Source organism: Panicum virgatum, chromosome 2K, assembly GCF_016808335.1.
Source record: "Panicum virgatum strain AP13 chromosome 2K, P.virgatum_v5, whole genome shotgun sequence".
Taxonomy (NCBI): Eukaryota; Viridiplantae; Streptophyta; class Magnoliopsida; order Poales; family Poaceae; genus Panicum; species Panicum virgatum.
The window spans coordinates 56,819,379-56,834,641 of record NC_053137.1 but is presented as its reverse complement, the minus strand read 5'-3'; the positions used below and the strand labels follow the sequence as shown (position 1 = coordinate 56,834,641).

At 47.1% G+C, this 15,263-nt stretch overlaps 2 protein-coding genes across 4 annotated transcripts; one reads left to right on the top strand and one right to left on the bottom strand.

Annotated features, from left to right (window-relative positions):
- Positions 1 to 981: 981 nt before the first annotated feature.
- Positions 982 to 4,321, top strand: LOC120688411 (protein C2-DOMAIN ABA-RELATED 8-like). Its single transcript, XM_039970729.1, has 3 exons — positions 982 to 1,332; positions 3,199 to 3,294; positions 3,741 to 4,321. The coding sequence occupies exons 1-3, from the start codon at positions 1,201 to 1,203 to the stop codon at positions 4,026 to 4,028; spliced, it is 516 nt and encodes a 171-aa protein (XP_039826663.1). The 5' UTR covers positions 982 to 1,200; the 3' UTR covers positions 4,029 to 4,321.
- LOC120688391 (ubiquitin carboxyl-terminal hydrolase 15-like) lies at positions 4,232 to 7,202 on the bottom strand. Of its 3 annotated transcripts, none has more exons than XM_039970707.1 (7): positions 7,152 to 7,202; positions 6,660 to 6,718; positions 6,393 to 6,495; positions 5,958 to 6,124; positions 5,339 to 5,621; positions 4,996 to 5,150; positions 4,232 to 4,913 (listed from the first exon to the last, which is right to left on the bottom strand). In XM_039970707.1, exons 2-7 carry the CDS (start codon positions 6,685 to 6,687, stop codon positions 4,738 to 4,740), a joined length of 912 nt encoding a protein of 303 aa, XP_039826641.1. In that variant the 5' UTR covers positions 6,688 to 6,718; positions 7,152 to 7,202; the 3' UTR covers positions 4,232 to 4,737. The 3 variants fall into 3 exon arrangements, with proteins under 3 accessions (XP_039826641.1, XP_039826657.1, XP_039826648.1); XM_039970723.1 differs by having other exon boundaries at positions 6,666 to 6,718; positions 7,152 to 7,190; XM_039970714.1 differs by lacking the exon at positions 7,152 to 7,202 and having other exon boundaries at positions 6,660 to 7,115.
- Positions 7,203 to 15,263: the final 8,061 nt, after the last annotated feature.

Below are 15,263 nucleotides of genomic sequence, written 5' to 3'. Positions count from 1 at the left end.
ACAGAAAAGTTTGAGAATAATTAGAAAAAAATTGAAGAAAAACTTTTACATCCAAATCTAAACTAAAAAACAAGTTTGGGAAAAAAGTTTTGTAAAAAAATCTGCATCCAAAAATCAAAAAGAAAAAAACAAAAACAAAAACAAAAAAAATACTCGACGGAGCTCGCTGCTGCCATGGGGGGCGAGCGCCCGATGCGAGGTTCTCGCAGCCGCCGCCGCCGCGCCTCCCCGAGAAGCCCGCCGCCGCTGCGCCTCCCTCGGAGGCTCGCCGCAGCCGCCGCGCCGCTCCCCACCTTCGTGCCGCAGCCGCCGCGCTGCTCCTTGAGGGGCGGAGCTCGACGCTGCGCTGCACCTCCATGCCGCCAGCCTGCCGCGCAGCTCGCCGGACGGAGGCTCTGCCTGTCGGGATATAGAGGAAAGGAAAGGGCCGGGGAAGCCCAGGGGCCGACATAATCACGTGCATGTGGGGCCCAGGCATCGACCGTGAGGAGGCGTTCATCTGGCCAACCGCAAAAACAGTATTGGGTATCCCTTGTTGTGTGCGTGTGTGCATTTTAGGTATACCCATATTTTTCTTACAGCAATTTGGCTGGGAATATATCAAGTGCAAATTAACCTCTCCGTACAAACTATGAAAATTTCAATCTGAATCATCAGATCAACATCCAAAGGAAGGGAGGATTTGCAAGAGAGGTGGGGAGGGAGGATTTACAAAAGTGTGATTTCTTGTGTGTGTGGTGGTACCTGTATATCCAGGTTGGAGTCACATATGAATATTTATTCATTTAAAGATTGTATCATTTCCATTTCATATAGAAACTTCGAATATACGAATATCTATTCATTTAAAGATTGTATCATTTCCATTTCATATATATAGAAACTTTAAATGTTGTTCCATAACACTAGAAATTTAGCCTTTGCACACATCAATTTCGCATGGTACTAGATTTCGGCTTTCTCCGTCAGCAGAAAAGACACAATTATTGGTGTCCACGAGGCAGGGCCGTGCCCGGCCCCTCTGGCAGCCCGCGCCGCCTATAAAACCCGGCGCCGGCAGCCGGCAGCCGGCCGTTGGCCGCATGCACCGGTGACCAACCAGACCCCCCATCCGGCCATCCCCTCCCCAGTGTCGGAGCCTCCGCTCCCCCATCGACTTGTCCCCATTCCTCAGCTCCCACTCGCCGCCGGACCAAGCGGATGGCGTCGGCGTCCAAGGAGGAGGTGATCGGGAAGCTCAACGTCCGCGTGCTGCGGGGCAACAACATGATCATCGCCGACCCGCTCACCCACACCAGCGACCCCTACGTCGTCCTCCAGTACGGCGCCCAGGTCCACTCCCCCGCTCCGCTCTTCCTCCGCCGCCTCGCCCCCTTTCTTCTCCGCAGCATTCATTGCCTGCTGGATCCCCCCGTGGTCGATCGGGCCAGGGCCCCCTCAGCCGTGCCTCCGGCGGACGGGGCCCCGTTTGCAGCAGGCGGGTCGATGGGGATCGGGGTCGGGACTGTCGATCTTCCGCGATGGCGCGATCTCCTAGTTCTAGGTGCCCGTCTGTCTGAATGAGCTGCGAATCTGCTCGCGTTGGGCCTTTTCAGGACGTGCTATGCCGTCTCATCACAGGATCCTGTTCCTGTCGAGTGATCCGTTTACTCCTGTCTAACGATGCGGGAATCGGAATCCTGGGAATGAAGTGTTGACTGCTTGTTGTGGCTTGCTCGTGGATTCACTTAACCAGCCCCCCATCTGGCGCAGTTTGGGGGAATGTTAGCATCGAATTCACCTCGAAATAAAAATAACAAATAATAACTGGGTGATAACATTTCTACTTGACTGAGGACTGTTCCTGCGCAAGTTTGCAGAAGATAAGCCTGAACCTGTACTTAATCAGTACCTCTGTGATCTGCATACTACTTCCAGGATCAAAATGGCATATTACTTATGCCCCGTTTGGATGTCAGCATTGGAGCTCGGAATTGAGAATTGGAATTGGATACCACGAATACTGCTGTTTGGATGTCAGTAGAATTGAGAGTTGGTATTGAGGAGTCAATACCATAGAATTAACCCACAACTAAAATACCCCTTACTCAAAACAGACCCTTCCCCCTCCGTATTGGGAGGAATTGGCCAGCCCCGCTCCCCCTCCGACAGCCAGCGGCACCCCCTCCGACGGCCAGCGGCGAGCGAACCCTGCGCCCCTGCCTTCCTTCTCCGACGAGCCGCCCCTCTCCTTCCTCCCTTCACCGGCGGGGGTACACGTCCAGGGGGCTGCCCATCCTCCCCTATCTCCCTTCTCCGACAGGCCGTGCTGCCCCTTCCTACCTTTCTCCATCGACGCGAAGGAGAACGGGGAGCAAGAGCACGACAGGGAGGAGCTCCGGGGCAAGAAGCTCGAGCACGACAAGGAGGACCTCCGTGGCGTGGCTCCATCTCTCCTTCCGCTGGCGAGCCGCGCAGCACACCTCCCCTGCCTCCCTCCACAGCGAGCCGTGCGGCGCCCCTCCCGTAGCCCCCTCCACGGCGAGCCCTGCGCCGCTCCTCCACCGGCGGGCCGCGTGGCTCCTCCCCTGCCTCCCTCGGCGTTGGTATTCGCCAGCTGCTTCGATTCCATCATGCGATTTCATCCACATCCAAACAATGGCTTTGATATTATAACCTAATACCAATACTAGGCTGATTTGGCATTGAACCCAATTCAATGCTAAGGCCTCCAATATCGACATTCAAACGGAGCCTTAGTGAATTACTTACTAGCCTTTTTATTTTCCCAGGGGTTAAACTCCTGATATTTTGCTAACGTGACTTCTCTTGGTGTTGGGGCTGTTCGGCTGATTTAAAAGCCGGCTGATTTCGGCTGATTTAATAGTAACATGTGAGAAGAAATAAGCCAAAACAAGCCGAAATAAGCCGGGAAAAGAGAAGCGAACAGGGCCGTTACTCATGAATTATTTTTGTAACTTTTTAGTTTCTGTATAATTGGCTTGGGTGGTGTCAAGCAATTAGGTCAACGATTACTGAACTGCACGGTTCCCAACTGAATGCATAATATAATCCACTGACTAGTTTTTAGGATTCTGAAACCTCTTGTTCTATTTTATCCAGTTGACTTCAGTTCCAACGTCTTGGATGCCTATCCAATTTATATCTCTGTTATTCTATATTTGCCTGATGGAAACTTTTGCTTTGCTGGTGGCACAGAAGGTGAAGACTAGTGTCCAGAAGAAGAATCCTAATCCAGTCTGGAATGAAGTACTGCAGCTCTCAGTCACAAATCCTACAAAGCCAGTGCACCTTGTAAGTTGCTATTTCAATTGGTTCAAGAGTCAAGACACCTTTGCTCTCCGGAAACTATACATATTATGGAAATATATAACTTGATTGCTACGGTACTGAGCGACAGACCATTTAATTTTTTAATTAACATTTTCTTAATCTAAAAAAAAGAATATGTATAAATATCTTCACCCCTCCTAAAGAATATGGATGATATTCACTGGCGGAGCTTAGTGCATTTGAAAGGAATGAACAGTAAACCAGCTACTATTCATTGATTTTCAAAACAAAGTACCATAGCTGGCCCCTCCTGATTACTCGCTCAAGCTCCGCCACTGATGATATTAACCAGTTCCGTCATAGGTCCACTGACAATCACTGCTGATATGAACAAAGTTGACCATAAACATTTCCAACTATGCAATAACTAGGAGTATATTGATTTCTGAATTGCTAATACCATGCAGGAAGTTTTTGATGAGGACAAATTCACAGCCGACGATAGCATGGGTGTGGCTGAGATCAACATAACTGACATATACGATGCCGCGAAGTTGGATCTGAGCCATGCCACTAACGGAACCAGGATCAAGACAATATATCCAGTCGGTGTAAACTACCTTGGCGGTGAGAGCCATGTTCAGTGGAAGGATGGAAAGGTTGTCCAGGACTTGATTCTGAAGCTGAAGAAGGTCGAGAGTGGCCTGATTGTGGTGCAGCTGGAGTGGGTTCATGTTCCTGGTGTCAAGCTGTGAGCCTCGTCTGAATGAGGGTTGCAATCGCTGCTTTGATGGAGCTGCAGTTGTAGTTGGTCCCTAGTTTGAGTGTGTTATTGTAAACTATATCCTGAACGTGGTGATTTGCAATGTATGAGTGATGTGTGTTGGTTTGAGTGTGATGTTTTATTTGAGGTATTTCCCGGTGACATGATGTGGGTGTGCAGTCTGTGGTTCACGAATAAGAAAAGCCCTGTCTATGTCAAGTCGAGCGTGATGTAAATTAAGAAACTGAAATAGAAGCGCTTTGGGCGTTAATTGCTTTCCTTAAACTTCCAGTTTGTCCTGCAAATTTTCTTGTTGGCTCCTATCAGATTTTTGTTGTAGGGAAGGAAGGGCATCCCTTGATGTACCAGTTCATTAGCCACATACATGTCTTACTCTTCAGTGCTATAGTACAGAGGGGAAGAAGTATCTTTCACAAGATTTGGTTTGTTACCAAAATTCACAGGAATGCTTGACTGGCCCAAAACAGTCGGACACGAGGTAGATGTTCCCTTGCTAAATTGGTGATGTATAAGCATAATTTTGGGAGCGTCTTTGACAGAATGGGAGCGTCTTTGACAGAACGGGGCCTAAAGGTATGTTCAGATATGAGATATCCATAGTTCCAAACAAGCAGACAGTCTCAATATGTCACGGTGCTATGGAGCACTTCATATAGCTGGTGCTAGTTAGAATAATCTCATCAGCTCTCACGGATTTCTGAAACTACCGTCTTGGAGAGGCCAACAATTGCGACTTTAGCCTCAATGCAACACTTGCCTTTGATGAGATAGCCTTTTGACTTGTGCTTGAAATCCTCTAGAGAGATGAATTTCCTCCATCCCAAGGAAGTAGCATTGTTTGAGAAATGGAACCGGCCTGCAATTCCCAGTAAAATAAGTTAACAATATGTGACCACAGTACTTCTGTTCATCAAGCGAACTTCTGCTAAGATGCAAACCGGTTGATTTCTTGTCCTTGCCATTTTCTAGGTCCTTGATGGATATGGTAAATTCGACCAGATTCCCAGAGTCTTTTGGGAGATCATTTCGCTGCTTCGTGATAAGAAACAATGACAGGTGGTTTCCTTCACTAGTTGGATACATTTTGATAAACCTAAAAAACAAACATCAAACCACAATTCAGTCAATGATCTATATACAACTACTATGTACTCTTTATGGTCAATTTTCAAAAGCATTGAAATATTGAACCATGCTTAGGATGGTAAGAAAACTCAGACGACATTATCGACATCCATTCATGTACTCATTTTAAGCATTGTAAACTGAAAGGGCTATTACCATCTGTATCCACCGACTTCAAACTTTGGTGAGTAGCTCGGGTTCTTAAGTGCAAAGTAGTCCTCAATTTCCCAAGTGTAAACTTTGGCCTCGTTGAAAACGTTCATCTTCGTGACAAAGAGTGTTTCTAATGGCGAACTGGTTTTGACAGTGGCGACTTTGATGAACTCGATACCAAAGGTGCAGCTGTTGTTGACAAGAAATCCAGAGGTCTTCAGTTTCTTCAGGGGTATCATGCATGAGCTGCCAGAAGTTGTGCTTGCAGTCTGGAAACTGTGGTTACCTGATTAATTCAAGCAGAAATATTGTTCAGAAATAGCGTTTACCGCAACAAGATGTCTGCAAATGGAATAAGTGCACAGATGTTCACATGGAAAAACTAAATGGAAGCATGAAAAAACAAAGATTGTACTAAAAAAAGCATTAAAATTTTTAAGTAATAGCTGGCAGCCTAACAAGGGTGCATTTTAGTCAATGAGTATAGCACTGTCAAGAACTCTCAGAGAAAAAAAACATAAAAACAGGTTGGAAGTTATATCTCACTGTGTAACCAGGAATGTTGATTCAGTCGTGAAGCAATCAGTTATTTCTATCAGGTATAAGCTGCTATTTTATTTACCTAGATGCTCCCTGTGCCTTCCAAAGGACTGATCATATATCAAGAACTTGAAAGATGCCTCTATGATAGTGTCAGGTTTCATTGAAGTTCCCATCAGCTTAAGCTTGAGAGAGACATGCTCCTTCGCATCATTTCTCCTTCTGTCCTTTGGGTTCAGCTTTAGGCACCTGCAAAAGAATCAAGATACAGCACTGAGGATCTGTTCATGAGATGGATGCCTGCCTGCCGGCAATGTTATCTCTTTTGAAAGGTCCCCATGGAAATTATGACCAACCCATAACAAGTTTGGGGAGATTTTACAAAACCCGGCGTTTCATTGTTGGCTAGACTTCTGAAGCCATTCAGTTTTTCAGGCAGGATTTAAACCAAAGTCGATCTGAGCAGTTCTAGTTGTAGGAACTAAGCAATGCAACAAGAGCAGTATCAAAACCGTACCATATCATGCCCATGAACTCAAACACGCTGGAGCATGTCCATCCTGCACCCTTGTCTAGAAGGGAGGAGAAGCCGTCAATGGTCCACTTGAAGGTTTTATGCTCTGCCGGAGAAAAAACAAGGAGAAAGTAAGAAAGATCAAAAACAGCAAAAGCCAGTACTGCAATCTAGAGGAGAAACCTTCGGCGCTCTGAATGATGCAAAAATGTTCTGGCGCTCTCAATGATGCAAGCAATAAGCTGAACTAGGTAAAGAATCTGTCAGTACCAGAACCTTTGGCGCATGAGTTGCCCATGGCTCACCCGCTTCCTCTTCACAGAAGCTCTCTGCAATTGATATTAATCTCCATGCCATAAGATAAAAAGATACAGGCTGCGGGATTACTAGCTTAAGAAATCTAGCATATTAGTAGGAAACAAAAACTCAAAGGGTCTCAATTTCAAGAAGAGGTAAGCCAAGTCCACGAACAGGAACACCTCACATCAAAAGCAGCTGTCGAAAACTAATGAACAATCCTTCTTATCAAGACAGCCAAGAACCTTTTTTTAAAGGACTTAAAGCCAAGAACTTGCATTCTCAAAGCCTGAAACCGCTCTGAAATCCATGGAAAATCCAGGAACTCCGCGATCGTGAGACGCTACAAGATTCTCTAGACCCTTCCCCCTTTCCTTCCGCTCCCCGTCGGCTTTACAGTCCAGGATCGCCGTACAGGCTACAACGAAGGAACAAAGCGCCGAGAAGAGCGGTGATAGAGCTCACCTCGTGACGCTATCGGAGGCCTCGAGCAAGCCCTCGCCGGAGGTGGGGGGGGGGGGGGGGGGGGGTTCTACGGAGGCGCAAGGGCGAGCTGAAGCGCGGGTGCTACCTTTTTCACGAGGCACGAAGAGGGTTTTATGCAGTCGAGTAGGGGGAGGTCCTATCCCGAACAAAAGGCAGGTGCCAGAGTTCCCTGTGAAACTTTCTTCAGAAAAATTTATTGGGATCTCATGTGTTCCTGATTTTGTGGTGTTTCCATAAACTGAACAAGAATCCGTTTCAAAAAAAATAAACCCTGGTTGCTGGTTGCTGTGAAACTTTTATGGAATTATATTGGCATAAGAGATCAAATAACAAGTGGTTGCTGGAAGGTGACTTTACACTGGTTTCTTTCACAGGGTAGCAAATGGCAAAAGAAGAAAAAATACTATATTTAGTATCCATAAAGATGGAGTGGAAATAGAAGAAACACAAGATATTCTTAAACTGGCAACTGAATACTATAAGGATCTCTTTGGACACTCAACCAACACTGACATAAGAATAAACCAAGATTGCTGGACTAATGATGAGAAGGTATCCCAAGCAGAAAAAGAGACTCTGTGCAAAAAGTTTGAGATGGATGAAGTTAAACAGGCCATTTTTGACATGGAGAAAAAACTGCTCCAGGTCCTGATCACATACCTGTAGAATTCTTTCAAGTCTGTTGGGAGGTCATAAATGATGACTTAATGGAAATGTTTGAAGAATTTCATGAACACAAGTTGGAGCTTAACCGGTTGAATTATGGCATAATAACTCTGATCCCTAAGTTAAAAGAAGCCAACCAAATACAGCAATACAGACCAATTTGCCTTCTTAATGTGGTCTTCAAAATTTTCACTAAAACACTCATGCTCAGATTAGAGTCAGTTTTGGAGAGGATCATCAATAAAGAGCAGTCTGCTTTCTTAAAGGGAAGGAACATAATGGAGGGAACTATGATCCTGCATGAAATAATTCATGACACCAAAGTCAAAAAGAAAGATGGTGTAGTATTAAAGTTGGACTTCGAGAAAGATTATAACAAAATTAACTGGCAATTCTTATTTGACTGTTTAAGACAAAGAGGTTTCCCAGAAAGGTGGTGTGAATGGATAAAAGGAATTGTAACTAGTGGCACTCTCAGTGTTAAAGTAAACGATATGGTGGGCCCATACTTCAAAAGTGTTAAAGGGGTAAGGCAGGGAGATCCATTGTCACCACTGCTTTTCAATATAGCTGCTGATGTTTTAGCCAAGATGGTGCATATGGGCCAAAATAGTCAACTGATCAGAGGTCTGATTCCTGAATACATAGAAGGGGGCATAGCCCTCTTACAATATACTGATGACACAATCTTATGTATTCAAGATGACATGGAAGTAGCTCAAAATCTGAAGCTCCTATTATATTTATATGAGAACATGTCGGGTCTGAAAATAAATTTCAGTAAAAGTGAGGTAATCATGATTTCACAAAATGATGAGAAAAGTCTGAATTATGCAGAGATGTTCAATTGTGCAACAGGATGTTGGCCTATTAGATATCTTGGAGTCCCAGTTGGGAACAAAATACAAGTATCTAACTGGCTGCCCTTAGTGGAAAAAATCAGTAAAAGACTTGATGGTTGGAAAGGAGGAGTTCTATCCCTTGGAGGTAGACTAACCCTGCTGAATGCATGTCTGAGTAGCATTCCTATATACATCATGTCAATGTACCTTCTCCCCCAAAACAATTCTCAAAAAGATAGATGTTATTAGAAAAAGATTCTTCTGGCAAGGCGGTGGAACCAAAAAGAAATATCATCTGGTCAAGTGGAAAAAAGTTTGCCAATTAAAGAAAAAAGGAGGACTTGGGGTGAAAGACCTTCAGAAAATGAATATTAGCCTATTGTGCAAATGGTGGTGGAAGTTGGAGCAAAATGAAGGACATTGGCAAGAAATTGTGAGAAAGAAGTATATGAAAAGCAATGCTATATCTCGCCTCAAAAAGAAATCTACTAATTCTCCTGTTTGGAACCAACTTCTATCTGTCAAGGACATTTACATACAGGGGAGGAAAATGATTGTAGGGAAAGGTAATGCCACCAGCCTCTGGAGAGATACTTGGGTGTGTGAAACTCCCCTGAAAGACAAGTTCCCTCAGCTTTTTCAAATCAGTAACGAACCAGAGATTACAGTGGCAGGGGCTGCAAATGTAGGCTGTCATATGTCTTTCAGGAGATGGTTAAATGAGGGCTTGCAAACCCAGTTCAGGCAGCTCAGAGATTTACTGTCGTCTTTTGCGATAAATAGTGACAAGGATAAACCTAAGTGGATTTGGGGGAACAATGGTCGATTCTCTGTCAAGTCGATGTATGACCAGCTCTGCATCAATGAGGTGGGAGTGCAATATAACTTGATCTGGAAAGCAAAGCTCCCCCTCAAAATCAAGATATGGCTTTCGTTGATCGAACACAATGCAATTCTTACCAAAGATAATTTGGCTAAAAAAATTGGTCAGGTGACATGCATTGTCTTTTCTGCAATGAGGTGGAAACAATCCACCACCTCTTTTTTGTATGTGTCTCTTCGAAATATACCTGGAGTCTGGTGGCTTCTGTCTTGGGAGCCAGCCATAGACCCATCTCATTTGGACAATTTTGGCAATGGGCCTCTGTTCTGTTGCCAAATAGGAAACACTTTCATATAATTGGGTTGGCTGCCATTTGCTGGGCGCTATGGACGACCAGAAATGATAGTTGTTTTGAGAAAAAAGCAATAAGATCACCAACAGAAATAGTTTTCTCAGCCAGCTCCTTTATAAAATATTGGGCAGGTCTACAAACGGGACGAAACAAGCAGGAATTCGAAGCCGATGCGGCGGCCCTCTTGAAGACGGCGCTGCACTTCCACACACAGGCTTCTGGCAATGGCGCGGGAATAGCTCTTCTTCAGTAGTGTTGGTTCTTTGCTCTGGGGTTAGCAGCTTCAGTGAGAGCTCTAGTGCCTTTGTGTCCTTTCTGCAGTAGTTTTAGTTCAACGTTGGGTGTGGAGCCCGTATCTGTTTTTTTGGTTCAGACTTTGGCCGATGGGCCTTGTTTTCCTGGTTGTAGCTCGTTAAAAGCTTGCTTGGTCGTTCCCATACTGGCAACGTTTGCAGACTGTGTAATTTCGTTACCCAAAAAGTAATGAAATTCAGGCTAGGCCCTTCGTGGGAAAAAAAAATAAACTGAACAAGAAGTCAATCACACTTGTTATGGCTATACTCTGTATATTTCTGTGATATAGTAACTCTGATCCGTGGAGGCTCGCCGCGGCCTCGTCTGAATTGAAATAAATGCCATTGTCTCAAGCTACAGTTGAAACGCTTACGTGATGATGTGCTTGCTTGTTATACAGTGTCACGGTGATGAGGTCGTAAGCTGTCATGAACTTTTTTTTTCCTTTTACTTTTTCGTTGCTCAATTCTACAACTACAAGGACCAGACAATAGGTGTTTGTGAGGAATGTTGAGTACTCTATCCTGTTTGTGATGAGTGAATTGTCAACCGTGCGGTGTGATCGTGCGCTTGGTCTTTGGATTGCAGGTACACGGGCGATAAGTGTCGACGGAGAGCTGCCGTGGAGGTGCTGTGGCCGATGGACCGTGCGGTGGACGGCGGTGAAGGGCAGCCGGGACCGGAGCTCAGGCCGGGAGGCAGCTGTGGCGTCCATTCCTGGATCGAGGGCGCAAGCGGCGACGGAAAGCGGTTTTCTTGGTTTGCGCCACAAAACCAAGGAGGCGGACGGCGGTTGAAGACGCCAAGTCGTGGAGGCACGGGCGTCGGTCTAGGGACTGACGGAGGCGATGGGCGTCGACGGCGTCTAGGGCCTCGTTGCGGGCGAGGAGGTGACGGGCGTCGGGCGGCGTCTAGGGCCGTCAGAAGGCCGAGGCGGGAACAGCGTCTAGGGCCACAGCGTGGAGGCGGGAATCTTCCCGCGCGTGAGGTTTTGGCGGTTTTCTCAAAACCGGCCACCTACCCGGGTTTCGCGGACCCTTCAAAACCGCGGACCTGATCTTCATCAAGATGGCGGCATCGCGGAGAAGACTTTGTTTCGAAGAAAGAACCTCGGCTGTCGGATGAGATCGTGTACAGGGGGTGCTGCAGGCAAACCGGTCTGACCGGTCCCTGGCACCGGATTACCGGTCTGACCGGTCCCGCAGGTATAAATACCCCTTCACTTGTGTTAGGTCAAATGCGGCTTTTGTAATCTATTTGTGGACTCCTCTGTTCTCCAGGCCGCCACCCCTGCGTCTCCCTCCCCCTGTTCTTCTCTTTAGAGTAGGATTTGTTATGGATTTGTGAGACTTTGTATCGGATTTGATTGGGAAAGGAGGCCCCATCCTCCCCTTGTGCCCTCTGGGCTTTTGAATCAATCCAATCTCGTCCCTCTTGTGCTTTTTGTGATGGATTCTCGTTTCGATTTTGGTGCACTAGATTGTGAAGGTTCGTAGAGCTCTTTGGAGTGATTCCCGTGCTTCTAGCCTCGTGCCAAACCCTCTGGAATCACCAGTGCTTCAGAATTAAAGTTCTTGAGCTTTTGAGAAAACCCCAATCCTTCTTATCTCCCCTCGAATTCTCGAGTTTCTTTGATTTTTAGGTCGAGATCTCTTGGGGATATGTTCACGGGGTAGGGGCGAAGCTATCCCCCAAGTTTCATCGATTTTCGTGGTCGTTTGATGGAGATTCACAGTTTGAATCTAAGTTTTTGGGGGTTTTCTTGGTGCCACCGGTCAGACCGGTAGGCAAGACCGGTCAGACCGGTCTGCTAGCTTTTGCACAGCCGTGACCGGTCAGACCGGTCCTGGCAGATCAGTTCTGTAATTTTTCGATTCGCTTCCAATTTGCTTCTGAGTCTTTGCTCGCTCGTTCTGGGCCTTTTGTGTTGGTTTAGCTTTTCAATAGCTATTCCAAACCTTGGTTAGAACGCTTGAGGGTTTGGGTGATTTTGGGATATAGGCCGATGGGTTGAATTTCGAAAGAAATTTTGATCGGCTCCCATTCACCCCCCTCTGGTCGCCAGTTTCAGTCCCTCAATTGGTATCAGAGCTCGATTGAGGTTTTCAGTACCTTAACCGGTTCGAAAACCACTCGGCGATCATGGCGAGTCTTGGTAAGATCCCGGTGTTTTCCGGCGAGGACTATGCCTACTGGAAGGTTCGCATGAGACCCTTCCTGCAGAGCATGGGAGCTGATGTCTGGGAAATTACCACCAACCAGCTTTACGAGGTGCTTGCTGTTCAGACCATACCTCTCCAGGTGACCCAGCACGAGACTAACGCCAAGGCCGTCAATGCCTTGTTCGCTGGCATTTCTCGTGCGGAGTTTTCATGCGTCGAGGGTTTTCAAGAAGCCCACAAGATTTGGATGTGCCTTGAGAACTATCACGAGGGTACACCTCAGGTGAAGGCCAGACTGTTCGAGACTCACCGGCATGAATATGAGAACTTCACACAGGAGCCGGGTGAGAGCATTGACTTGATGTTCAGTCGTTTTCAGTCAATTGTGAACAAAGTCAATGCGAACAGATCTGCTGGTGCCCTTGAGTACACAGAGCACGAGAAGGCTCTCAAGTTGCTCTATGCACTTGACCGCTCTGTGTGGGATCTCAAGGTGAACACAATCATTGAGTCTGCAGGCTATGAGACTCTGACCGTGAACGAGCTTTTCAGCAAGCTCAAGGCCATGGAGGTGGATAACCAGACACGAGCCAAGCTCAATGGTGCCCCTCCTTCCAAGAGAATCGCTCTTGTGACTGGCCCAGGTGGTGGATCGAGCTCTAACGCTAACTCTGCTCTTGGCTTTTCTCTTGCCTCTTTGCCTTCTGTTTCAGATGAGCAGCTGGAGACGTTGGGCAACGACGACTTGTGCCTCCTCATCAGCAAGTTCCAGCGCGTCTACCACAACAGGCAGAGGAAGAAGAACCCCGGGTGCTACAACTGCGGCGATCTGAACCACTTCATCACCGATTGCCCCAAGAAGTCCAGCGGTGGCCAGAACAACTCCTTCGACTACTACCGCCACTGCGACCGCGACGAGGGAGGCTCCAACAAGGAGCGTCGGCGCCACAAGCACCGCAGTCGTGACCGGGGAGGATGCTTCGACAAGGAGTCGCTCAAGAAGCGCTTCCAGTACAAGGCCAAGAAGCGGGAGAAGGCCTTCCTGGCGCAGCTCAGCGACCTCGACAAGAGCTCCGACACCGACCGCTCTTCTTCACCGACCTCCGACAACGACGACAAAAAGAAGAAGAAGCGGGACAAGGAAGCCACCGGCTTCATCGACCTTTGCTTGGCGGCCGGTCGGCGCAAGAGCTTCTGCACCATGGCGGGCGAAGCCGATGGTGCTCGTGCGTCTTCGGGTAGACATGCTACACCGACGCACTCCGGGTCTCCGGCTCTTCTCCTGGATCCGAGAGCGATTTAGAGGTAAACTCCACAATTGACCTGCTTAATACAGAGGTTAGGGAGTTGTACGCCGCTCTCGACAACCAGAAAAGGCTGCTTAAGGAAGCAGCTAGAGAGCGTAGAAAGCTTAGGGCTGAGCTGGCTTGTGCTAAGGAGAAATCTAGTGAGGATGAGTGCGCTGGCTGCATATCTCACATGAATGATCTTGTTGCTCTCCGTGCCAAGCATGATGAGAACGTCGCGAACTTAGATGTTGCTAAGACTTCGCTTTCTGACGTGTCTCACGAGCTAGCTAAGGCCAAGCATGAGCTTGAACTTATCAAGGACGCTCCCATTGTTAGTGATGTGCTTGAATGCGATAAGTGTCCTATCTTCAAGTCTGATCTAGCTTCTTTGCAGTCCAAGTTTGCTACTGTTGTTTGTGAACTAGAGGAGCTTAGATCTAGGCCTGCTTTGCTTGGTGCTTGTAAGCTTTGTCCCACGCTTAGGTCGGAGCTAGAGGAGAAGAATGCTTTGATCAAGTCTTTTGGAAAGACTAAGGTCGTAGAGTCTAGCCTACCTATTGACTGCTCTGTTTGCCCTGGTTTGATCTCTGATTTAGATAATCTTGCGGTAGAGAAAGCCAACTTGGAGAATGAGAACACATACCTTAGGGCGATTCTGAGTTGGGTTTCTAGCAGTGAGCCGCAGTTGGGCATGATGATTAAGCAGTTCAAGCGTGGTGATGGGTTTGGGGTCGGTCACACATACACGAAGTCAGACTTTGACAGGTTGTATGGTAAGATTGGTAAGGCTGCTGGAAACACTGCTAGCACGAGCACACAGCCTTCGCTTGTTGATCCCGCGGATGGTGTGCTTAAAGAACCACCGAAAGCACCTCCGCAGAAGCAGGTTTGGGTTCCAAAGCCCAATGAGCTGAGGAATCTCCTCGATGCGCTCCCTACTGCCGCAGCCCAGGTTGCCCAGAAGAAGAGGGCTCCTCCTCCCCGTCCGCAGGCTAGGCCTCCACCTCCCAAGCATTTTGTATTGAAAATGGTCGTCGATGTCCCTAATTATTAATTTTGGCTCATAATCAATTTTATCCAGAATCACCCCATACATCTTCTTGGCCACGAAAGTGGATGTGATGTTACGGTGAGTTTGCGCAGCAGCAGTTAATCTACATGTATGTGGTGTAACAGTTGAACACTCCCAGTGTGTCTTGTACTTGCCCTTGTAGGCATGTACTCACCATGTACAATCGCCATTGACACACTTCTCCTCATATTCTTTGCTGCTAGACTTCACAACTCTGAATTCCTTCCTCAACGATATAGCCCAAAGCTTCACAGCATCTTTCACAGTTTCAATGCTAGGATACTTTGCCCCCTGCACAACCTCATTCTCTCTGGATTCGTACTCATTACTCCTAATATCATGTATCACTGGATTTCCAAAACCCTTGTCTCACCATTCACCTAGCAACGGGTAGTCCTCATCGTCTAATGAGTCCCCACATTCTTCCATCATTCGAGCTTCTTAGTCTTCATTCTGTACAGCTTCCACTATTCCATGTATCCGCTCCCCCTCATCAGCTAAATCTTGCGGCTCAGGTTGAATGACATGCACGTTCTGATCTTCTTTTTCTCCTACTGTAAGGATCGATGGACCAAGAGGGGGGTGAATTGG